Source organism: Rhyacophila brunnea, unplaced genomic scaffold (genome assembly GCF_057557595.1).
Source record: "Rhyacophila brunnea isolate RB1 unplaced genomic scaffold, BYU_Rbru_1.0 scaffold_4, whole genome shotgun sequence".
Taxonomy (NCBI): Eukaryota; Metazoa; Arthropoda; class Insecta; order Trichoptera; family Rhyacophilidae; genus Rhyacophila; species Rhyacophila brunnea.
The window spans coordinates 47,839,966-47,867,232 of NW_028233068.1; the positions used below are offsets into that span (position 1 = coordinate 47,839,966).

Here is a 27,267-nt window from a genome sequence, read left to right on the forward strand (position 1 = left end):
GGACAGCCACTTTCTCAACTTATTAGGTCCATTCTCTGACTCATACATAAATTGAAAAACAATATGTATACTTGCCAGACCCAGGATTCGAACCTGGGACCCATGACTCTATAGGCTGACGCAAATTGGAGGAGACAAATTAGAATAAAGAATTTTATTGGTTTGTCTTTTCACTAACTACCCTGTCAAAAAGAATTGTAATTTAAGATCACAATGTAAATTATAAATAATCTGATCGCATAGATAATACATTTTCGCCATAACCGTCGCCATTTAGCTGAGTACCCTTAATATGAATAACACCTGCTTATTTAAAAGTTATACTATCGAAAAAGTTGATTTTTATTTCAGTTCACGAAAGCGTCACTTAGTCTTCAATCAATTGCTTAACTATGTTCAATTCAACAGCATATCCAAGAATAAGATAGTCCAAGAACAGGAGGTGAGTATAAATAGTGCAACCTTTTGACTTAGGATTACCATCTACTAGGCAGAGATCCACGAAGCGAGACTTCAACGTAAGGCACAGTAGTTTCCACATGGTCAACACAAATACAGATTTTACGTTCAAACAAAAACACTATAAATACGATTTTACAACAGTTATAAATATTAATTTAGAAAACTAAAAGGGGAGACCTCGGGTAAATTGTTATATCACTCTCAGAATAGAATGTGCGATGTTGTCACGTGATTATGTTGTATTTCACTACCACATTGTTGGTATAGAAGGATCTCCTCGCTGGAGAAACTATATATCAACATTTTTCTTTTTTAAAGCAAGATGTGTGCGAATTCAAGCAAAGCTTTTTTTAGTAACCCGCGTAAGGGTTACATGTAAATTGTACATAAAACATTTGGCACAGTTCGCCGTGAGATTTCTTAACAGAAAGAGATGACCGTATACTATACGGTCCCCAATTTTATTATATTCAATATGAACATTAATTCAATTTTCATAGCTGATTTTGGTAAAATTCATGAATAATTCAAGAATGAAAACCTAACCTAACCTAACAAATAATCCAGTATATTGGCTATTTTCAAAGTTTATTTGCTGCTGGTTTCCTGTAAAGTGTAAACCGACAAGAATCGTGTTTTATTTAGACATGAATTTTATGTCAGTACTATACGGCCCAAAGAGGTTGGACGATCTTTAATATACGGCCATATATTTCAAATACTTCATTTCATGGTGAAATGTGATACGGCGAACTGCATATGTACAAGTTTCCGGACATGCCGCGTAAGATGTGAAAAATCAAATTGGATGTATTACATTCTGAACATGATAGAACCTATATCGGTTGTTTTACGTGCCTTACCGATGTATTGTTATGTTGGTAAATATAGTAAGTTATCAGTATACAGATGTTAATTGTTGACCCACCATTTTCTTGGATATGTATACAAATCAATATAATATAGCTAGCATAAAAATGTTATTTTAATATGCATTAAACATGGAGTAAATAATATAGGAATATTATACCTGCCAAGGGCCTCGATAATAGCTGCAGGAGTTTCAGGATCAGATCGGAGAGGCGGAGACATGATGTGTCCGGCAGCGTGACGAAAGCAAGCATGTTTACATTGGGAACCTTCAATTATATACCTTTTAATACCAAACTCTTTATTCAATGCCTGCCTAACAAACAAAATACAATGACAACCACAAAAGCAAGATTAACATCGGCACAAATTGTGATATTATCATTGTTAATTAATTGAATTATGATTAATAATGAATAAAAACCCCAAACAAGCAAAACACTCACAAACATTAACAATTGACATGCTGATGGTAGATTTTTCCAATGTTATAATATTGTAATTTAATACTTTGTCAACAGTTCCCATAATGACACCTGAACCCGATACCCAACAGACAAGATTAAATTAAAGAATATTTATTTATAAATGAGATAAAATGAATCTTTCCTCTCAAAATATGAATGAAAATTTAATACTTACTGGCACTGATTGTAGAGATGAGAATGGTATATATAAGCATATAAATGGCATATTACATATTAATAGATGAACACAATAGATTAAAACTCACTAAAAGTGATTCAATAAATCTTATTATGGTGTGAAATATGAAGGTTTTTTTGATTTATGATATGGAATATAAAAAAGAATGATTTTACATTTTGTATCATGATTTTGTATAAAAATACAATCTGCTTATGCTTCACAATCACAAGTACCTACATTCAATTATAATATAGCATTCATATTTCATGCCATATTATGATATTACCTATTATATATATTATAAGACAGAGAAATGAATACACACATTAACTGCATATATCTATTAATGCCCTAGTTATAGACATCCGCTATTTTTAAAATTATGTTTTTTGTTCATGGAAATATATTTTCATAAATTATATTCCCGTGACTGATATTCATTTCTATACCATGTCCTTACATGGTTATATAATATATCCATGAACAAAAATCATAAGTTTAGTATGCCATACGGTACAAAATCACATGCAGTTACCGCCTATGGGTGGCTTCTTAGGCGAATGGGGATGAATTTTTTTTTCTTTTGACCATGTCTGATCCTAATAGGATCTTATGTGCCTCCACAGAGTGGAGGTTTGTATAAACAGATTTTTGTTTTTACGAGAAATGGATGTTGGCCACTTGCTCAAAATATTATGTCCATAGTCTGACTCCAATCGGAAATTTTGTATTTGCCAGACCCTGTATTCGAATTTGAAACCCACGACATTATAAGCCGCTCAGTCATTGTGGGCATTTGGAGATAAATATAATGATAAATATAATATATCGATGGTCCTTTGGAAAAGTATTGTAAGTGTCATTTTTAAAGTTACACTATTTTTCTAGTGTAATATAGTGTCATCCAGCAAAGTATTGTATCTGTAGTTGACTCAATCTTGGAGTATTTAAAAAAACATAACATTGTAACTGCGTGTATTGATCCAACATCAGAGAAAAGTATTGTATGTCACTTACAATACTATTGACCGTATTTTGGTTTCATGATAATTTTTTCTTCTTCTTGCAACCCTATTGTAACTGACATTCACAACGCTTTTCAAGATGAGTTACATGACGCAAATGCACTATACAGTATAGTCTACCATCACCGACAACTGGATTGAAATTAATTTTTTGTATATATATGTATGAATATATATTATGTTGTGCTCAAAGTAAGCTAAGTTTACAATAGACAAATAGAGAGATAAATAAATACAGATAGGTTATATTCATTTCAAAGTCAATATGGGATTATATTATGTTAAATTTCAATTTTCATCATGTCAGCTCCAATATTCACAATGGTTTATAGGTCTACGAATTAAACCAAAGGTAAGAATTAACAGGTGTCTTAATATTTTAGACATTTATTAGAAGTATTGCGAAAAAGACCCGACATGTTGAAAATATTTTGAACATCCAAATAAATACAGCGACACCTCCTATGTACAAGGTCAGAATTGCGTTTTTGGGTATTTTGACTTAATTGCCTTTTATTAATTTAACACATTTTTATAAAACCAAAAGTAAAAAAATATATTTTATTTAGAAGATGTTAAGTGTTGTTATCGGAACTCAGCATAATATAACGTTGTGGTAATCCCAACATTAAAATGGCTCCACTGAAAAGTTACAATTTTGCAGTTCCAACCACAGTAGTAGGTGTTGACAGAATAAACACGGTTAAACCCTAAGCAGATGAACATCCTCATTCTGTCAGTAGGCAATTACGATGATCTACCCAATAAATATGTTGATGTAACCAGATCCTATGATAAAATAAATGACTTACATACAGTAAACTCAAGATTATCCAGGTGCAATTAATTGACCATTTTGCGGTTGAACTGATTTGAAAATCATATAGATTCTCAAAAACCACTTAGTAACAAAGATTTTTTTTAATAAATAATACATATTAATTACTACTTCAGAAATTAAAATGAAAGTATACAGTAATATATTTTGATATTATAAATAATATAGTTTATTTTAAACTTGAAATACACAAATAAAATCTTTAAGTGAATTTGTATCTGATTTTAATTAAATTATTTTGTATTGAATATTAAAGAATGTAATAAAGTTTGAACTACAGTAACATATCTAAATGAGTTTTTAAATCTTTTAAAATTGGACCAATTGGGATTTGAACTCACATCAATCACACGATGATGTGGTACCAACTCAAGTACTATTAATATAATATGTAGATATTTGATTGTTGGAATGAAAAGCTCCAGTGTGCCTGCACATCAATTTGTCAGTGAATATAGCTTTCTATTATATTTATGGTTTAAATATGTAATAAGTAGTTAAACTTATTAGGTATTTCATTGAAGTAATTGAATTATTAATTTTAATTATGAGATTTCCTGATTTCACGGCTGCTACGGTGAAAATTTTATGTAAAATTAATGTTATTATTTTTCAACTGTGAATCCCTTCACCTGATCTGGTATCATCAACCATGGTTTCTTCTAACAACTATCTTTATAGAAATTTAAATAAGAAAATAATGTTTATACAGTCAAACTCGGTTATTACGATCACGGAAATAGCGAGATCTCGGATGTAATGAGGAAACATTCGTTGACATTTTAGTTTATGATTTTCTCCATACATTTATTCACTTTTATAACGAGCTACTTATCGGAAATACCGAGCAAAAATATCGTAAAATTTTTTCTTAAAACTGTTAATGTGTCGATCCTTTAAAAACAACATTTTTGACCCTAAGCAATAAAATCCGACCGTGCAGGATGCCGCCGGGATCGGATTTCGTTTATGACACTAATTAAGTGTCTAAGTAGGTACCTAATTGGTGTTTTCACCGACAACATTGATAAAGTATACACGCATATGGTTGAAAATCCATGTAAAAAATCCAAGCTTTGTGAAGTCGGTAGGTACCTACCAGCGTTCATTACAATAAACAACTTCTTTTGTAGTTTATGAATGCCATGCTTGTATAGAACGTGGCGCGTAAAATGTTATATAACGATATAACGAGTAATGCTTATAACAAGCAAATTCAGTCGGTCCCATCTTCCTCGTAATAACCAAGTTCGACTGTATAATGTTCCCAAAACTGTATGACAACCATTATTTTATTATTAATTGCCTAAAAAAATCAAATAGAATTATTGGTTTAATTTAATATTATATTTAGTTCCAAATCAAACCAAGAATCACACAGTTCAGTTCATGCAGTTTTATAAAACCAACTGATGGACAACACAATGAAAAAATAAATACAGGATTAGCAGGTTATGTACAAAATCTTTATCGTATCAAAATATAATATTTCAATGCTTATAGAAATTTTAAAATGTGTCATTTTTAAATCTTAAATGTTTTTATGCAAGTATCTAATTTGTTGTGAAGATTTTTTGAATGTATAATAAATGTGTTTACACACTTATGTATTCAATCAAATGAATTTATTACGATAAAGGATGAAAAAGCCCACGATAAAGTAACAGAGCACCCCAATGAGTGTTCCTTCATTACCGTCTGTTCCAATGGTAGCTGCGAGGGTCTCTCCGAAGACAGGCTTTACTTGGCCGCGGCGTCTGGCGTCCATTAGCGCTTTCACGGCAGACTTAGACATCATGTGGACAATATACAAAGGAGTTTGAGCCTGAAATATTAATCAATAACAGAATTATTAAAAATATTTATTAGTTAGTGATAGATGAAATTGTTTTGTATTGTATGGAATTGAAGTCAATATATTTAAGACAATAATATGAACTGCAATCACAAATCTTCTCTAGATGATGGTACCATGAGACAAAGACCCAAGAACAACCCCAAAAAAATAATTTTCATTTTTAACTACACTGAGTGGTGTTGGCATAAAATACATTGTCATTCTATTAAACATTGCAATAATTTTACTTATATTTTACCATAATATGGATGGATAGTTTAAGAAATCAATTTTGTCACCTGGTTAGCAATGACGCAAGCTCTATTGACAGCTTCTGCCTCCACCTCCTCATTCCTTGAAAGCTCGTGCCCCTCTGGTCCCGTCACTCCTTTTGCAGCCAATTTTTCACTGTTCTTTGCAACTATGTGACCATTCTCTGCGTGAACCTAAAACAAAAATATGTAATTTATTTATTTAAAAAAAAGACATTGTGCACATAACAAATTATTAACTCAAGACGTTCACAACATGACATTTAGAATAAAAAGTACAGGTGAATCAAATTAGTAGAGAAACAAACAAACCAAAAAATAATTTTATAGCAAAAGAAATAAAATAAAAAAAAACAATAATTCAAGAAAAATATAAATTAAACTATTAAAACAAAATACATAATGCATTGCGCAAAAATGTCTACATCTCTAGGGAGAGCACTGACCAGCTGCACAGCCCTCGCTATTGGTGCCTGGTGAGCCTGACATGAGGAAACAGTTTTCACCCAAAATAGGTCATGGCTGCTGCAACCACGTATGTATTGACGGGTGCATTTATAACGTCGGTGTTTTGTAAAAAGGGCGAATTAACCAAAATGCTACTTTACAGGAGGAGGATTTTTAACTTTTGACATTTATTTGTTTTTTACCTGTAGATGATTATAAATATCTAATAAGTTTATAATAAAGCTTAGAAAGAATACTGTCATTATAATGGGTATTATTATATAATATTTTAAAAGGCCTAATATGTCACATTTGCTTTTTATTTCGTAATTTTAATTAATTTAATTTTAGTCGATTATCGTTTTTAGTACTTTCCTGTGGAGATAAAAATTCGCCGTTTTTACACAACAAAGCTAGTGGGGTACATATTGTATTTTCATTAAAATCTCGATTTCGCCAAAATGGTTGATTCGCCCTTTTTACAAAACACCGACGATAAATTCAAATTGGGCAAAATATTTTATTTTATGGGAGTAAAGTTTCAGCTCATATCACGCTGTAATGTGCGATAATTTTATCCATTTTACGAACCGAAACGGTGTTTCGGTGCGCTTCGGTGCACTCCTGTCCATTTCGACCACTGATATAATATATGTAATTTTATTTATATTTCATTACTAATTTGTAAAATTTTACGAAAAATAGTGCTCTTAACTATTTGTGATTTACTAAAAATTTGATTTTTGGAGAATGTGAGTTATGACTAGGTGACTCATTTACAGAATGTTGAAAAGGATTTAATGTAGAATTTACAATCGCATATTCAACTTTGAAGTCAATTTAATCATATTGGGATTCGTTTAATCCTCAGCATCTCAAATATTCAGTAAGTTTAAGGAAAACTTATAATAAAGTTATCGGCAAATTTTAAACGAATTAATTACCTGGGGGATGGCTCCGAGTTCAGAGCACGTTTCAAAGGCAGAGTAGAGATCATAATCATCGAGCATCCAGGCGTCTTTGTAAGCCATAAACATCTTGAAGGAATTCACACCATGCTCTTCGTCGCAAAGTGTGGCCATCTCTTTCTTGACAGATTCTGACCACCAAGTCACGCCTACGTGAAGACCATAGTCGCAGCATACCTGGAATTATTTTATATTTTTGTGTCATAGAAAAAAATGACAATCAGGTCCGCCCCTAGAGACACGACCATCCTTGTTGAAATCCAAAATCACCCCTCTATCACAATTTAAAATACAAATTCAAATGAAAAAAAAATCTAATTAAAAAAGTTAATATTTGTATTACAGTAGAACTGCACTTCACCCTAATTACTTAAGAATTATATTAATGCAGGTGTGCACACAAAGGTGGGGGAGGAGGGTTTCTGGTTGGACCCCCCCCAGTAACAAAAAAATGAAATTTATTCTTCATGAAGACCTCCTTTCTGCATTCTATGACACGCAAGACCTGTGTCAATGACTTGAGTTTCCCCATCTCCACCCGCCACTACTACATCAGTCCTATGCAGCATCGCTTCAGGATAAGGAAGTGTGGCACTAAAATCTTTTCATTCTGACACGTTTATAGCGTCATGGAAGGCGGCCGTGGACAAACCGAGGCTGCATATACATGGCGGGTGGAGATGGGGCAACTCAAATCATTATTGCAAGTTTTCAATGGGCGGGAACGAGAGCGAACGCAGTGATAAGATGATGAAGCGGGGGGGGGGGGGGAACCGCACGCCAGCATAAAGAATACGGACTCTACGTACAAGTTTCCGGACACCTGTAATAATGTGTTTTATTACCTTTTCATCAGCTAAACCTCGCCACCTGTTGTATGCTTCCAAAAGTGACTCTCCTTTCTGAGGTAGCACGAAGTCGACTAGAAAATAAAAATCACACGTTTGCTGAAAAAAGATTATATTTGCGTTGATAGCGAACAATGGCATATTTTCTACGAAAAATAACAACAATCATTAATTAGCGAAGAGAAGATGGTTTATTTATGAGCTTAAAGAGTTTTGCAAAATTAAATGTAATAATAAACAATAGAAAGTTGTGTTTTTTTGCAAACAAAACGTAAAATAATAATGACGAAAATTTTCCCACGCTAACCGTTTTATTCAATTAATGCAATGCAACCAAGTGTAATAAAGTTAAATGTAACATCCCATTGTTAAGAAATTTATGATGAATCCACAATACAGTAATAATTAATAGATAATTATTAATGTAGCAAATGCACATTTGATTTTTTTTAAAAATTTTAATATAAACAACTACACAATATCAATACTATAGACCGAAGGTACTTGATGGAATTTGAATTTAAATTCTAATGGATTTAAGTTTTGTAATATATTCCATTTGGGTCGTTTTTTGCGACCAGATAATATATCTTAATGGTTAACTCCATTAATTCCCAATGCGTTGCCATTGTTCCCAGAATGGACGATTTTACACCTCTTGAGTGTAGTATTTTTGGTTTATAATTAATTACTAATGATCTATTATTAGGTTAGAGTCCAGTCTTTCTCAAAGTGGGCGATAACGCCCCCTCAAACAAAATTAGGGGGCTTTAAGGAAATCTAGAGGAGCGACGAGAATTAAAAGAGAAAGGGAGAATTAAAAATTAAATTCAAGAATGGCAACCAAGAATTTTGACTGCAGAAGCGAATCTCTCAACTGTACCTTGGGTATCCTTTTAATGTTAATAAAAATACTTCTATAATCATATATTATATGATTAAGTATGAGTTTTATTTGCTCTCATTGAAACATTCTTTGATCTCAGAAATAGGACATGGGTCACACCCAAGGCCTGAACAAAAACGATGCATGAGTGCGAGTGAGAAAGTATTCGGCACCCTTACAATCTCTGCGACACGCGCTAGAGTAAGATAAAAGGTCTACTAGCTACAAGCCAGTTTCCAAAAGTATCGCCATCAAATCGGGGCTATCTATAGTCTAAGGTCACACCCTATCTATCCTATCCATATTATATAATAATACATGTTTAAAAATTATATTTGCAATAACTGTTTTTAAGATACGCAACAGATGGTAATGTAGAAAAGTAAGTTAAAAAATATGGGGGAAACTAGATTTTTTTTTAAATCTCCAAGTGGGCGGTGGTCGAAATAAGTTTGAGAACCTGTGGCTTAAATGATTTATTATACAAATTATCGAGTGTATTATATAGGGCGTTTTTTTCAACCACTTTAAACTAGGTACTTATGCATAATTTGTTTGTTATATTTTTTTTATTGTGACCCTTGCCTTGATAGGTAGGTAATGGAGTTTTTACCTACTTTATTGTATTGATTTGTTGTATAAGTTAGAGTTAATAGTATTCGTCGTCAGTGTTTATTTGCCTTTTGGTGAGTGTACACAGTGCCTAAAGATGCTGAAAGGCGAAACCCGGGTCGCAAAAAACGACTCAAATGGAATAGTACAAAACTTAAATCCATTAGAATTTGACTATACAATGAATAGAAAAGCGATTTCGAGCTGTATCATTAATTGACGCAATATTATTTATTAACAATATTATTCGGCGAGGTATGAAATTATTTTGATAATAATTAGAATCTTACTTATGGTGGTGGTTCCTCCTGCGACGGCCGCTTTCGTACCACTGTAGAAGTTGTCGATGGTCTTGGCCCCCATCATCTCCAGCTCGAAGTGAGTGTGGGGGTCGATGCCTCCAGGGAGCACCAGCTTGCCCGATGCATCGATGGTGCGGGTGCCGCCTGGGATGATCAGGTTTCTGCCAATCTCCCTGAGGACAAAATAATAGCGAACATTTAGAAATGTCACTCAACTGTATTAATGGTAAAATAAATTTAATATCACTTACAATATAATATGATGTATGTAGGTAGTTTTGGAAAGCAAACCGAAAGCACAACGTCGTTTCCATTACAAAATTGTATATTTGCAAAATATGCGTTTTTGACATTTTTGTGTAATTAAAACCGCAAAATCGACTTTACACACATGCAAAATAACACAATTTACAAAAGTTGCATTTTCGTTGAAATTATGAAAACATTTTTTGAATTGATTCAAGTGCCATACATTTTTTAAACACTGTTTTTATTCTCCCCCGAAAACTTGAGATTTTGCAGATATACAATTTTGCAATGGAAACGACGACAATAAAGAGAGATAAATATTTCAGTGATGTAGGAGTAATCTAACTAACATGGCACAAAGATAAAAAGGGAAACTAACGTACTGTCCAATTTAGTGAAGTAAGGAAAACAAAGAAAATAAATATAGAAGTACAGACTACAGATACTTGAGAATATTACAAAAATAACGTTACAATTAGAGTTGGGTATTTCCCGAGAAAATCTCAATCTCGAGATTCGGGATAGAAAATCTCGAAAATTTCTCGGTAATTCCCGAAACTCAACTCTAGTTACAATTATTTATTAGAGTTACAGTTTTATATTAGAATTACAATTATTCAGGAGAGATATGAATTTACACAAATAAACAATAAATTAATCCAGTAAGCCTTGCAAGGAAAGGCAGACAAAATTTGTGGAAACAAAATGTGGCAAGTACCGATATCTGAGATCCCGGACCACGCATGATATCGACCACGAAGATAATAGAATAAAAATATAATATAAAACAAACCATATTACTATAGTTTACACTGTTTACAGGGACACTTCATATCAAGACTACAAAAACGTTTTTAGCAAATATTGACCTATGGGTTGGAATGCTGGGCATCTTTAAAAGAAGGTCTACGGACCCGTATGCGAGGAAGGTACAAACATGAACTGTACGCTTTGTAAGATGACCATCCACCATATCACACGTGAAAGTGGGCAGACCGTGTCTCAAGGATGGAAGACACTTAACTACCAAATATAGTTCTCTTTAACAGACCGGAAGAGAAAAGGAAGGTCGGAAGAAACACTGCGGTGGTTGGAGTATGTGTATGTAGAAAGAGACACAGTATTCCCGAGGCTAAGGCAGTAGAGAGAACCTGCGGCAGATGGAGGTAAGTGGCTACGTTCCTTAGATGCCGCCAAGACGGACATTGGGTTTAGTTTGCGGTGCCGATAATGATGAAATGTAGCAAGAAGAGGCAACATGATATGTACAAGACTTAGTGTAGCATGTAGTATAATAATATCTATATGTTTCATATTTTTGTCGAACTTATAATTTTAATATTAATTAATGACAAGCATGTCTACAGGGCGGCCGCATTTATTTATTGGTTGTGAAAGTGGACAAAAGCTGCAGTTTCCTTCCCGCAGGATAAAATTAAGTTTCAACTGATATTTTCCCCTGTAGCGCAATTTTATAAATATGCAACGATTAAACAGTAAGTACTTTGAAAAGATTGACAATAATCTAGTAGTCACTGGTTCAAATCTTGTCGGACATACATATCTGAGGTGTTTTCAAATTATGTATATTATTCTATTCAATATAAAGAATGTTACATTCTCAAATCTTGTGAACTATTCGTTGCATAAAAGGAATAGTTTATTTTATTAGGTTAAACTATGAATTAAGTCAAGCCAATAATTGAAGAGAGAAACCTCGAGTTCTCTTCGAAATTTGTTTGTAGTAAACTATGTTTTTAGCTTCAACATCCGTGGCCCAGAAATACGATTGCAAGTTTACACGTGTGAAGGATGTTCATCAAATTTATCTCTAAATATATTACGATGATTGTGTAATATTTAATATCAGACAAAAACCAAACACAGCGGAAAGTATAGAGGTAAAATTTTCCTTTAAACAGGTGTGCGATTTCCCATGTGTAGGCACAGAACATTGCATGATGCGGTAATTTATTTTTAAAATCGCAGGTGGAGCCGAGCAAAGGTGCCTGGCTTTATGAAGTTTAACTAAACTACAGGGGATCGAAAGCAATGGGTGGAGAAATAATAAAGATCACATAAGATTATATTTAGTTGACTTTAATCTGCAGTATTTATTATCGTTTATGGTTACAAAACAAAATGGTATCTTGAATAAATAAAGCGCCAATTGCAAAAAATAAAATCAAAACCAAACAAAAAATGTCGAAGTATTCTGTATAATCTATAGTATATGGCTAAGGATGGGCTTACATGAGGTCAACGAGAGCCACATTCTGGATTTTCATATATATAAAGAGCCACACCACAGTCACATTTAGAAAGGAAAACTCGCGAAAATACAAGTATAATGGGGAAAGAAAATACCTATATTTTTATCAAGAGATATTGGGAGCCGCACTTAACCCGACGAAGAGTCGCGTTTGCCCACGTGTGGTATATGCCATTGGCAATAACGTTACAAGTTACGTGTGCCACACTAATCCCCTATGGCCAAGAAAAATAAAATAAAACAAACGAGGCATACGTAGGGCGTTCATTATTATAGTAATATTATCTATTCGTATGCAATAAAACAATAGGCGCTATAAAAAAGTTTGTCCATGTTATGACATAATATCTTGATAAAATGATACATGCACAGTTTTGAGTCAGTACGATTCTGGCATTCAAAGTAACAACATGCATGCGGGTTCTTGTGTGGGTCTACAACTCTACAAGGAAATTGATCCATTTTGAATACCGTTTAGCGACGAAATGTCTTACCATGAAGGGAATAAGCCGAAAGACATCCACGAACGCATAGTGGCAGTTTATGGGGTTTGCTCCATCAAATTATAAAGCCAAATTTTGGAGTAAGCAGTATAATACGGATTCCATTTCAGTTGACTCTCGTACTGGTGCTTCGAAGCAATATACGAAGAAATGTGTAAGATAATTGAAGGTTTAATTTTCGCAGACAGATGACTAAATGTTTATTGAACAGCCAAAAATATGTCATGTCGATGTCAGTTATATTTTGGAAAATAATCAGCGAACATTAGATATGTCCAGTGTTAGAGAAGCTGAAATCACCCTTGTTTTTGACTCACCCACGAGTTTTGGAAACAGTTTCTGAGGATAGCCCGTAAGTGTAGAGTGTTATATTAAAAATATATTTGTTTTAATTTTTTTACCGTTATCCTGTTGATGTTGATAATATAATGAACGCCCCTCTTCCAAATTAAAACAACCAACACTGGTCGTTTTTTTAATATTGTAGTAACGACAATAACTTAGTTTCAAAACTATTATAATCTAGATTGTTATCAATGCGTTTGTCATCCAAGAATGGGTGTATAGCTCGAAATAGCTGTCAACATCGATAATTCTAAAAATGTAGAATAAACAAAATCTTTGTTTCAAAACCATTAAAGAAAGCTATTGTCCTATGGATGCTTTTACTGCTGTGTTCGCTGATTTTTAGCAATTCACACTAGGGTAGACTTAGGATTTATAATCAGTTGAAAGCAGCTGGTTTATAAAGCAAAGTTAATAAGCTGTAAAGCAGTTTCTATAATATTGCGATAATTCAGGTACGTGTGTAGGTATATTTAGATTGAAAGGCAGCGATCACGCGAGCCGCGGTTTGACGGGTGGGCACCGCCGCGGAATTAACGCGAGCCGAGCATTTAAATAACGATATATCGCTATCGTTAGTGAAACTGCAATGGCACGTAACTCAAACCCAGCATGATATCGTCAGTGCAAAGGAAACATAATATTAAATTATACATTTTATAATAATGTCGTCACATCAATACTACAACTCAATAACTTGATTTTCACAGTTTTTGAGATAGGTATTGAAAATTATTCTACGTTTCCTTCTCTACAAAATGATAAAACTAGGTAAGTCAGAAGTTAATGGGAACTGCATTAAATAAATAAAATAATATATCTGCAATATTTTTTCATATCATCATCATCAGCCTGAATCTATCCAATGCTGGATGAAGGCCTCTTCAAGCTGCTTGCTTCCACTTCTCTCGGTCCTGTGAATTGCGTTGCCACGTACTTCCGCAGAACTTTATCATTTCATTGATCCAGCGGCTTCTAGGTCTACCTTGCGGTATTTTTCATATAATTGAACATTATTTAATTGTTCCCAATTAGACAAGCACAATTTTCCATTTTTATTTTAGATTTATGTTTTTCAAGTAAAGCTTAAATTTCATTTTCCCAACAATGACCAAATCAGAGTTATCTAGTTGTAGTATTGAGGTGACGATAATATTATGTAAGCCGGCATTTTAAAAATATGACGTAAATTAATTTCGGACTCGATGATCTAGAATTGATGATTTGTTCTTCATAAATAACTTTAAAAAAATCATTAATTATTATTGGTTAATTGTTTAAGTATTACTCTATCTCGTCCAATCGAAAACATGTCACATACAAACAGTGTATCTTCTTGCTTTCTCTCGGATGCTTTTGAGATGTGGTTTAAGTGCTTGTAGATCTACGGATAAAAAACAGATTTTTAACCACCTGTATGAGACAAACTATTCAGTTTTTTTGGGCATGTGACTCTGAGGAGGTGAATGCTTGGAAAGACAACGGCAACGGAAAGCGTAAACGAAAAATAAGGAAAACACCCGTACGCTGAAACGATCAAAACGATCAAAACAAAACAATCGCGAACAGAGTACTGTTCAGAACAATTAATATATTTTTATTTATTAATTTATTTCGACTATTGTATAATGAATCATTAATACATTTTTAAGGAATAATAGAATCAAATAGTAGGTAGGTAGGTATATTACAGTCTAACTAAAATACTAGCTAAAATAGTATAACTGTAATCATACGTATGGCAATCTTCAGTGAATTCCTTTGAGTTAGACAGTTATTATAAGATACGTGGTTTTGCAAAATTAACTTGAAAATACGTGTCATGCAAATTGTGGATACAATATAATTACATATTTATCGCGATGAATTAATTACTGCCAACTGAAATACTCAAACTTTACGATTAATAATACTTTATATTTGTTAGTGTTATTTATTTTACTTTTATCTATATGGTATTGAAACATGGTACATGGTGTATGACTAAGGAGGAAGATGATAAAGTAAAGCTTTTCTACCTATACTATAAAATAGGGTTTATAGGATAGGGCATGAGTTGGAGAGTCTAGCTGAACAACAAACCATTTGTAGATTCGCAAAGACTGTGATGGGCAGGTCATGCAGTTTCGATGATGGAAGACACCCAACTACCCAAGAAGCTTAGTGGAGCGGAATGGAAAATTAAGGGTGGAATACCTAAACTGGGAGAAGGGAACTTGATACAGATAGGGTGGTGTTATTATGTTTCCTAAGGGGTCCAAAAGACTAATATTTACAGCCCACCAGCGCATCTATTCTATACACAAGACTGCTATCGACCGCTATCGGCGGTTATCGAGGGTAGATTATCATATGTCTGTAATGAGGTATTATAATTTGTTACAATAAGTTAGCCGTCTAAACAGTCAAAATTGTCTATCTCGTTCTAAAATTTAGCACAGCCAAAAGAGGTGCTGTTAAAACATAGCACTTATTGTACCAATTACATCTAACTTAATGTAAAAATTATAATACTTCGATACGAAAATATGAAAAACTGCCCTCGATAGCTGCCGATAGCAGTATTGTATATAGAATAGATGCGCATGGGCGGATTTACCGGTACTTCGAGTGAGCGCAGGATTAGGATACCACGACAACAAATACCCTCTAAATTAACAATACAATTCGTACTGTATTATGCAACTGTTGCAGTAAAAAAATCGTCATCCATTAATAGATGCAGAATTATCATCTTCTGTCATAACCATTATTGTCGAAACATTAAAGATTCCTTTGAAGATTTCGAGTTCATAGATACGATTCAAAAGACAAAATGCAACATGTAAAAAGATAGGTAAGTACTCACTAATACTAAAGGCTTCGGAATCATTTTTAAAAGGAAATAGGTACAGATTTATTGTGGAAACAGTTAAAACTAAATTGTGGAACATTTTACTATAGAGGTGAAGAAAAATGAAAGTAAAGTAGAACCTCGATATAACGGACTAATGCGGGTGAGGGGGTGTCCGTTAAAGCCAATAGTCCGTTATATAACAACAATACAAAGAAAATCCTATTTATATTATATCCAGACACACTTGTTGTGGAGTGACGTTAATGTTCGATGTTGATGCGCTGGCTTTCGGTAATCCTACTTTGAAAAAAGAATCAAGTTTTGTTTGCACTTTTGAAATCATTGTGAAAAAAATTGCTGTTTTTTTATAACCAGTTCTCTACAAATTACGAAAATGCGTGTAATATAATAATTGTAGTTGGATTTCGTTATCTGACGAATAGTCAATAAATGTTATTAGATTATCATGCGCAGAACACTGTTTACAAGCGATGACACTTGATGTTTTTAACAATTTTCACATTTGGTCGGATATTTTGTCCGTTATATCCGAAGTCCGTTATATCGAGGTTCTACTGTTTTACACAATATTTAGTACATCAAAGATATCGCTTGCGCGTATTTAAGGAATTAAATACGTCATAAGAAATGCAGGTTTCCGCGCTATTTTTAGGCACGTGGTTAATATTTATTGAAATATTTTTCTTTGAATCGAGGCAATCGGTGCTGCGTGTAGGGCACCCGAATGGTTAAATCCACCCCTGATATTGTTAATGATATAATATGGATTAGCCAATGCTAATTAAAATTAATTGTAGTTATTATCTTCTCTCAGAAGTTAGATAATCACATGTATTCTATTGGGCGCCATTACAAATACTAATGACTACATATAGTTAAATATATATGGGTAGGTAGGTGTACGTGTTTCACAACAATAATTTAACTAGAAGCTGCACGAAACGAAAAATTGGTTCCACTTGAAATGGCGGAAATCATGTTGTCACATCTCGTGTAAAATTAATCTTAAATAATGCTAATCGCACGATTACATCTTTAAAAAGCCATTATTTCGAACACGAAAAAAATATTTTTTTAATATGCCATACATATTACTTAAATACATGCACGATATTGTGTTTACGTATAGAATCGCAAATATTGTAAGACTTTAGAAAGAAACTTAAATAATGATAACAATGCTAGTGTAGAATGTTTGATATGGAACCAATGCCCGATTCCACAGGAGCTGAATATCAGATAAAGTTCATCATCTGACTGATTGCGACGAATTGTACAGTTCCATGGCCATTAATTTGGCAAGAGGCAGATGACGTGAAAGCACTGAAAAATGCTAGGGGTGGCAGTAGACATAATACATTGGAAACAGCTACCTGCAGTGGTCCTGAGTAGGGAATCCAATCCCGAGCCAAAATTCTGATCCCGGGATTTCGGGATTACAATTTGACAATCCCGGGATTGGCATTTTTTCCATTGTTAATATATTTTTTTTATATTTACACATAACATTGATAAAATCGGTCAAAAATAAATAAATAGTATAAATAGTAATATAATATATATAAATCTAGTATAATTAATACTATTTAATATATTTATTGTTAATATTGTATATCTACGTTCAATCTTGGAAATACATAAATTTAATGGTGTAAATAATATTATATCTAATATATAAAAATTAATATTTGTGTGTTTGTTTGTTCGTATTGAATGCGCAGCCATACCGTTCATCCGATTGCGATAAAACTTTGTAAACTTATTGCTTGCACTTGCGCGAAGAGTATAGGCTATACTAATATATAAAAATGAATGTCTGTGTGTCTGTCCCGTATGCGTTCCTATACCATTCATCCGATTGCGATGAAATTTTGGTAAGTGGTTGTATGCACACACATAAAGGTTTCTGAATTAGAAAAATCATCATCTTCTTCTTCTTCTTCTTCTATTCTATATTTTTCTATTCGTATGGTTCCTATACCATTCATCCGATTGCAATGAAATTTTGGTAAGTGGTTGTATGCACACCCATGAAGGTTTCTGAATTAGAAAAATCATCATTTTCTCCTTCTTCTTCATTCTATCTTCTTTTATTCGTATGGTTCCTATACCATTCATCCGATTGCGATGAAACCTTTGTCAGTTGTTGTGTTAACACCCGCAAAGGTTTCTGAAATAGTACAATTATCTTCTTCTTCTTCTTCTTCTTCATTCTATCTTCTTTTATTCGTATGGTCCCTATACCATTCATCCGATTTCAATGAAACCTTCGTCAGTTTTTGTGGTAACACCCACAATGGTTTTTGAATAAGTACAACCATCTTCTTCTTCTTCTTCTATTCTATATTTTTCTATTCGTATGGTTCCTATACCATTCATCCGATTGCAATGAAATTTTGGTAAGTGGTTTTATGCACACCCATGAAGGTTTTTGAATTAGAAAAATCATCATTTTCTTCTTCTTCTTCATTCTATCTTCTTTTATTCGTATGGTACCTATACCATTCATCCGATTGCGATGAAACCTTCGTCAGTTGTTGTGTTAACACCCGCAAAGGTTTCTGAAATAGTACAACCATCTTCTTCTTCTTCTTCTTCTTCATTATATCTTCTTTTATTCGTATGGTCCCTATACCATTCATCCGATTGCAATGAAACCTTCGTCAGTTTTTGTGGTAACACCCGCAATGGTTTTTGAATTAGTACAACCATCTTCTTCTTCTTCTTCTTCTTCTATTCTATATTTTTCTATTCGTATGCGTTCCTATTCCATTCATCCGATTGCAATAAAATTTTCGTCAGTAATTGTGCCAACACCCGCGAAGGTTTCTGAATTAGTACAACCATCTTCTTCTTCTATTCTATCTTCTTCTATTCGTATGCGTTCCTATACCATTCATCCGATTTCAATGAAACTTTGGTGAGTTGTCGTGCGCACGCCTGCGAAGGTTTCTGAATTAGTACAACCATCATGTTCTTCTTCTATTCGAATGCGTACCTACACCATTCATCCGATTGCAATGAAACTTTGGTGAGTTGTCGTGCGCATGCCCACGAAGATTTCTGAATTAGAAAATCATGTTCTACTTCTATTCGTATGCGTTCCTATACCATTCATCCGATTGCAATGACATTTTGATCAAGTGTTGTGCCCTTGCCCGCAAAGGTTTCCGAATTAGTACAATCATCTTTTTCTTCTTCTATTTGTATGCGTTCTTATGCCATTCATCCGATTGTGATGAAATTTTGACCAGTTGTAGTGCGCACGCCCGCAAAGGTTTCTGAATTAGTAAAACCATCTTTTTCTTCTTCTATTTGTATGCGTTCTTATGCCATTCATCCGATTGTGATGAAATTTTGACCAGTTGTTGTGCGCACGCCCGCAAAGGTTTCTGAATTAGTAAAACCATCTTTTTCTTCTTCTATTTGTATGCGTTCTTATGCCATTCATCCGATTGTGATGAAATTTTGACCAGTTGTTGTGCGCACGCCCGCAAAGGTTTCCGAATTAGTACAATCATCTTTTTCTTCTTCTATTTGTATGCGTTCTTATGCCATTCATCCGATTGTGATGAAATTTTGACCAGTTGTAGTGCGCACGCCCGCAAAGGTTTCTGAATTAGTAAAACCATCTTTTTCTTCTTCTATTCGTATGCGTTCCTATACCATTAATCCGATTGCAATGAAACTTTGGTGAGTTGTCATGCGCATGCCCACAAAGATTTCTGAATTAGAAAATCATCTTCTTCTACTATTCGTATGCGTTCCTATACCATTCATCCGATTGCGATGAAACTTTTGTCAGTTGTTGTGCGCACACCTGCGAAGGTTTCTAAATTATTATTATATAAAATACAAAGTTTGTTGTTTGTTTGTTCCATCTAATTTTGTTTTTTTTTTTACTACATATTAATAACATTAATAACGTTTTCATATTTTGGATTCGATTTTAATTTAGTGTTCTTATGTTTGACCTTTACTCCTATTAGAATTATTTTCATATTGCCATATTGTATTACACAGATATTTTAATATTAAAAAAATAATTACCTTTTATTATTTTTCAAATATCTAAGATAAATATAACCACGAAGCGACACTGTGCGAAGCCAGGTACTTCAGCTAGTAATATATAAAATAATGTAAATTTAATATGAGATTGCTGTTTCTGATAGTAAAGACTTAATGAATGGGTTAGCGAGATTTAAAATAGTAAAGCAAATAATCATAGTGTACTTATGGCCTTTCCGCTTCATAAATCTAATTAGTCAGCCAAATATGAAACTGCTGTAAAACGTATGAGGCCATGGTGGAATTACTTTGTTAAAAGTGGAAAGTATTGTTTTTTCCCAATCTTTCTCATTTTTAATAATTTACGTGGAAAAATAAAATGAATCGGCAACTTACACGTGGGTATAAATCAAACTTCATTCAAACTAAGTTTATTTCAAATGTAGTTATTTTTATTAAAAGTATTTTTTCTGTTATATTTTCGCTTTTATTTTATTCTCCATAAAAATTGATAACAAAAATCAATCCCGAAATCCCGGGATTATGTTTATCAATCCCGGGATTCATAGGTATCGAAAATAGCTCGGGATCCCGGGATTGGAATCCCTAGTCCTGAGTCGTCGTATTTTTAATCGTGAGTATATAGACGTAGTATAAGACTAGAGAAAACATTATATCTTATATATTTACCTTCCTGACATTGCAATACTCAATCTATACAGTATCTGACTCATACAATTTTATTATTGTCGATCTACTCTATAGTATCATTTTAAGTGGATGTTTTTTTCGGATTAAATTATTTTCGGGAAGTTATTACTATTTTTGATTTTGGATAGGTACATATTATTATATAACAAAACAGGATTTATCTTTGTTGATTTTATTATTCCACCATTGACTTCAAACTACATTACGATATATAATAATATATACATTTAGAACGATAATCTTATGATAGAACGACATACATTTAATTAGTTTTACATCAATTGCGGATGGAGTACGTTTAGTGTTGGACTGATTGTTCGGTGACGCGTGTTTTTATTATCGACCGAGACAGTTAGTTTTATGTCCTATCGATAGATGTTACTATAAAATAAATGAATAGGTAGTTAGTTACCTTTATTTATAATTTATAAATAAAATACAGATTAAAAATGGAGTCTTTTAGAGCTGGGAAACATTGATAAATGCTGGGAAATGAATTTTTTTAAACAAGGAAACGGTTGTTGCCATTTAGCCATTAATATGAATAAAACAACATGCAATATTTTCCAGACGCTGAGTATAAACCTGCATTCACGATGTTAGCTCCACCGACCAACGCAACATGGGTGCAAAGATATAGATATAATATGAATGTATATTATAATAATAAATGCGTTCAATATAGAATTTTTATTCAATCCAAACGAAACGATTCCATCGAAAAAGTTAGCATTATAATACGATTCATTTGCTTTTTCAGTTTGAAATAAATACGTAGGTACTTATATAAACCCTTCTGAAACCGATTTAGTTAGCATTGTGGACAAGCATCACTATCATGAGCAGAAGTCGATATACTGCTGGATGAAGGCCTCTCCATAGCTCATTTCTCTCTTCTCGATCACCAGTTCTTCGCTACCGAAATTCACGAGTATTTACCATTGCTTGGAAAGAACGCGGAAAGACCAGTTATATATTATTTTAATCAATGGAAAGACCACATAAAAGACAAAGGATAATGAAACAGACAATGATATTATTTTATATTCTTTAAAATATAAGCTACAATAATTAAAAAAAGGGTGTGTATTAATGTTTATAAGGAATCTGCGCATCTATTCTATTCACAATACTGCTATCGGCCGCTATCGGCGGTTATCACTGGTAGTTTTTCAAATTTTTATATTGAAGTAGGTACATATTATAATATTTACAATAAGTTGATTGTAATTGTTATAATAGTGCTATATTTTAACAGCACATCTCTTGGCTGTGCTAAATTTTAGAGCGAGATACACAATTATAATATCTCAATACAAACGTATGATAAACTACCATCGATAACCGCCGATAGCGCCCGATAGCAGTTTTGTGTATAGAATAGATGCGCTGGAATTGAAATCAATAGAAGCTTCTGAAAATAAAGTGGAAAATACGAGATTATGTTTCGCTTTATGTATGTTAATTGGCCAGTTAGTTAAATGATTAGAATTGGGTCAAGTTTAAATATGTTCCATGTCGAAGGATACTTTAACCATAAATGGGCATTAACAGTTTGAGAGACTTTCCATCGCGATAACCCGAATATGTCAAAAGTTTGAGTGTAATTTTCACAACATTTGAAACAGCCGGCTTAGTTTGATTACAATGGAGTCGCACGCCACTGGCTACACCAAAAGTTATTCATACAAAAATAATACATTCACATAGTATTAATAATAATACGTAAATATAGTATTGCCAGGCAGAAAAGTGGACTAATGGAATAATGAGCAGTGTTGGGGGAAAATTGCCAGCAGACCGTTTTTTTCACACATTTTTTGCAGCCTACCTGTACCCGCCTCTTTACTGATAAACATTTAATTGGCATTACATTGCACCTTGACATTGAAAGCTACAAACAAATAAGAACGCGAAAGAAAATGTTGTTCATTTAACTTTCAGAATTATTTCAAAGTGAATAAGTTACAAATCAATACGCATTTAGGCCATTTCGTTAGTGAAACAAAACACTATTAGTTGAAAATCATAATCAAATTAAAATTGGATTAGCAGTCATATCTACACAACATGTTATGGCTAAAATTATTCTTATAAACTCTGCGGCGGGTTTCTTTCACGCAGATGACGCAATTGATTCAACTGAAGATTTAAAAGGGGCCTTGAAACAGTTCACGCCAGTCATACATACGCCTGTGCTCTAAGACGGGTTAACTTCAAACGAATATTTAACGGAGAATTAAGGACATACGCAGATACCTAATGATTGACAAAAAGGTATAGAAGAAAAAAGAGGATTGATTATGTAACTATTTATGATTCATTGTAAATTTTTCTACTTATATGCTGTTACAAGGGTTCAAAGATGTGTGCCTGCCCTTGGTGGAGGCACCCCCCTTTTCGCTGCCAGGTCTTCAGCGTCATTTGACGTATTGTCAGTTTCCTCATTGATGCTTTTTCAGCAAACAAGTTACCGCATTGCTTTCGAATATAATAAATAATCGGTCTTTGTAGTCCAGTGCGTAAGGCGCTGGCCTATCATCCAGAGACCCCGAGTTCGACCTCGTTGAGGTCAGAATATATATATGTGATTTTCTCAAAGCCTGGGTGTATGTGATTGAATCTCATATATTATTAAATACACTACTATTTCACTACACTACTGTCATTGGGCCCCATAGCCTGTTTTAATGTTAAAAAGAATATATATGTCTATATAAATTCTAATGCATTTAAGTTTTGTACTATTCCATTTGAGTTGTTTTTCGCGATCCGGGTTTCGCATTTCGGCATCTCCAAAAAAAAGAAGTAGGTAAGTATCATGTAAGAATATTATTAAATATTAATTGTTTAACTAATAACTTTTAAATACTGAGAGCGGAATGCAGAAACATTTGTCATAACTAAAATTTCCTTAGCAGAAAACACTATGCAGAAACATTGTCCTTAGTTAAGATCATTTCTATTGAAAATAATACCATATTTAAAAATTCTCTTTCCTATAGTTTAGGTAAATTATTTTATAATTGGTAAACGATGACAAAAATATGACAACTGCATTTTATAAATGCAATAGCTATAAATACATATTAATATTTAATTATAATACTCTTATGTTTACGTTATAAGTCATTATACGTGATTCCACAGGCACCGCAAAATATTTTTTTAACATGGTAACACGAGCGTCAAGTGTCATTCTGGCATCTTGTATTTCTGCGGGCTGGCGTATAAAAGTAAAATAATATTCTGCAAGTACATGCCAAACGAATTAGCACTATCAATATCCATATTGAGATACAATGTTAAATGAATTTGAGTGTATGGACTGTTTTATAGACATGCGAATTTATTTTGACAGCAGCTGTCAGTGGTAAATGGTAATACAGAAGGGGGCGTGTTCATAACAAAAGTAGTCTATGATTAAGGATTCCTTAACTCTATACTCAGGATTGTCTATAGTTAAGTCATGCTTTTCGGCGACTTATCCTTAGGATCGAAATCTTAGATTGTGCATGCCGCTCTGACATCATAGATATATCTCATTAGTCAACTCCATTAATTCCCGATACGTTAACATTGTTCCCAGAATGGACGATTTTGAGCCTTTCGAGTGTAGTATTTTTATTGTTTATAATTACTAATGATGTATTATTAGGTTTTGACGATTTATTATACGCTTATCGAGTGTATTATTATTGATAAGGAAGGGTTTTTTTTCAAACACTTTAACTATTCATAATTAGTTTGTTATATTTTTATTGTGGGCTTAAGGCTATACCTCAGTTGAGGCACGGTCTAAAAAGATCGTAGCTAGGCGATGCGCGGATTGCGGGTCGCGGGTGCAAATGACGCATGCCAAACGAAATTAATTTGTCATATAAATCCAAAATGCGTCCATTTAATGTTCTGTTTATTGTTCTATTAGTAACAATAATAATATATGCATTCACATGTTTTCTTTTTAAAGTAAATGGGTAACGTCTTTAGTCATCTTTACACGATTTAAGAATTAATAGCCCCGTCGCCATCACGAAACAAATTGACGTGTTCCTAGCTCGATGTTCTCTCTCCGAATGGCAGCGAGTCCAAAATTTCGTCGCGCCTATAGTTGAAAATTATTTGCCGTTTCACTGATGTATCGCCTTAATAGGTAGGTGATAAAGTTTTTACTTACTTTATTGTTGTCAGTGTGTATTTGCGTTTTGGTGAGTGTACACAGTGTCTGAACGCAAAAACGACTCAAATGGAATAGTACAAAACTTAAATCCATTAGAATTTAAATTCAAATTCCATCAAGTACTTTCGGTCGATAGTATTAATATTATATGTATATACTTATACTTTTTCCTATATAAAAAAAAAATCGTCACTATCATCGTAACTAACTATTCAGTGCCTGACCATAGTTGGCCTTGTTAGTATAATGGGGGGTCCTTATTTGTACGCAAACATCGATTGAATACGGCTTGATAAACATTTGATTCGTCACACTTTGTAACCAACTGTTATATCATATCATTTAACTATTTAGCAGGTAGTGTACTGTCGGTCAGGCGATGCGTCTGAATCTATATATAGATACGCATAGAAGATAATAAAAGGGGTTTTTTCCCCATTTTAATATTCTTTAAATAAAATTATTCGGATTTTGATATTAATTAAGTATGCCTGGTGTGGGGTCAGCGGCTCGCAACGCCGGCGCGCGTGCTTCCGGTGAAGGGCGTGGGCGCTCAACTGACGGTCCGCGTGTAAAAAGGGTCGCGTTTTTTGTATCAATTTAGGCAGGAAATTACACACCGAATATTAAATGTCCACACCCGATTTTCCACTATAGAAAGAGGGAGGTTGCCATAAAAAAGGGTCTTAAGTAATTACTATTTAAATTATAAAAAGGCTTTACTATTCCTACTTATTATATAAGGAACTTGGAATACATAGATAATTTATAGTCATGATGTATCTGTCAGTATTTTGTTTATATGCGGAAAACTACCACTCAACGTCCACTTGGGCAAACTTTAAATAATAGTGCCCGAGTTGACTTCACTTTTTCCACTGATAAATCCACAGCTCGGAGATGGCATTAAAAATGCAAGTGCAGCTAAACTATCTTCTTCCCTAACTTAGTTATATTTCGATAAAATAATTTACAAAAACTAAAATTATACATTCAAAAGCTCTAAAATATGCATTTATTTATGAAATATGCATTTATGTCTCAAATATGCTCTAACGTCTCAAATATGCATTTATATGCACAATAAAATTTTATTTTTGGATTCTGTGTCTTTCAAAACAGATTTCTGTGCAACTCTCATAGCTGTGCATAAACCCCAACAAAACATGCACTAGCATATAAATCCGGGCCCTAATCATAACCTCAGTGAGAAAGTGATTAACGCGCGCAGGGAATAGGCAAAGTTAATATGTTTATAGTTGCTATCGCTGGTTGTGTATAGATTGCGTATGTTGCATAGCTTTATCTCATTCAGCGGCCTTCTTACGTTTCCTTGTTTCCTGTCAAATCCATCGAATCTTGGTTACATGTAAATTGAACGTAAAACATTTCACCGTGGCACAGTTCGCCGTGAGCTTTCTTATGTAATGAGATGACCGTATACTATACGGTCTCCAATTTTATTAGATTCAATATGAACATTAATTCAATTTTCATAGCTGATTTTGGCCAAATTAAAGAATGTAAACTTAACCTAACAAATAATCTAGTATATCGGCTATTTTCAAAATTTGATTGCTGCTGGCTTCCTGTAAAGACAGTGTAAATCGACAAGAACCGTGTTTTATTTAGACATGAATTTTATGTCAGTACTATACGATCCAAAGAGGTTGGACGGTCTTTAACATTTCACGGTAAAGTGTGGTACGGCGAACTGCATACGTACAAGTTTCCGGACACGTCGAATCTTACGGTAATGCGGTGCGTTTATAAACGTAAGTATTTAAAACTCATTGTCAGTTTAATAGAATAAGTTTTAGGGTATAAATGCATATTGTTGTTACATCCATATTGTAGAATGGTAGAGATTCGTATGCTTTTATGTTTTTCTCAGTATATTAGGCTCTTCGCGAGCTAAATTGGCATGGTATTTGCAATTTGTTTTTTTAAAGATTTTTTTAATATTAAAATTCAGCACCAGACGTCACCAATGGTTTCTAAAGAAAGTAAACGTGTAAATTACGGTCAAGATAATCCAAAGATTCTATTAAAATTATAATATGTCAGTTTGCTCGCGCTGTGCTTGATCTAAAGTATAAATGCATATTGTTGTTACATCCATTT

General features: G+C 33.5%; 1 protein-coding gene across 7 annotated transcripts in view; it reads right to left on the reverse strand.

Annotated features, from left to right (window-relative positions):
* The window catches only part of CRMP (Collapsin Response Mediator Protein), a 131,148-nt gene that overhangs the window by 19,272 nt on the left and 84,609 nt on the right, over positions 1 to 27,267 (reverse strand). For 4 of the 7 annotated variants that reach the window (XM_085953746.1, XM_085953747.1, XM_085953745.1 and 1 more), the window contains exons 3-8: positions 10,004 to 10,188; positions 8,213 to 8,289; positions 7,344 to 7,544; positions 5,980 to 6,126; positions 5,539 to 5,668; positions 1,493 to 1,601 (exon numbers count right to left, since the gene is read on the reverse strand). In XM_085953746.1, coding sequence (XP_085809872.1) covers positions 1,493 to 1,601; positions 5,539 to 5,668; positions 5,980 to 6,126; positions 7,344 to 7,544; positions 8,213 to 8,289; positions 10,004 to 10,188 — 849 coding nt within the window. The remainder of the gene's footprint in view (positions 1 to 1,492; positions 1,602 to 5,538; positions 5,669 to 5,979; positions 6,127 to 7,343; positions 7,545 to 8,212; positions 8,290 to 10,003; positions 10,189 to 27,267) is intronic. The other 3 variants (XM_085953749.1, XM_085953751.1, XM_085953748.1) reach the window with 1 other exon arrangement.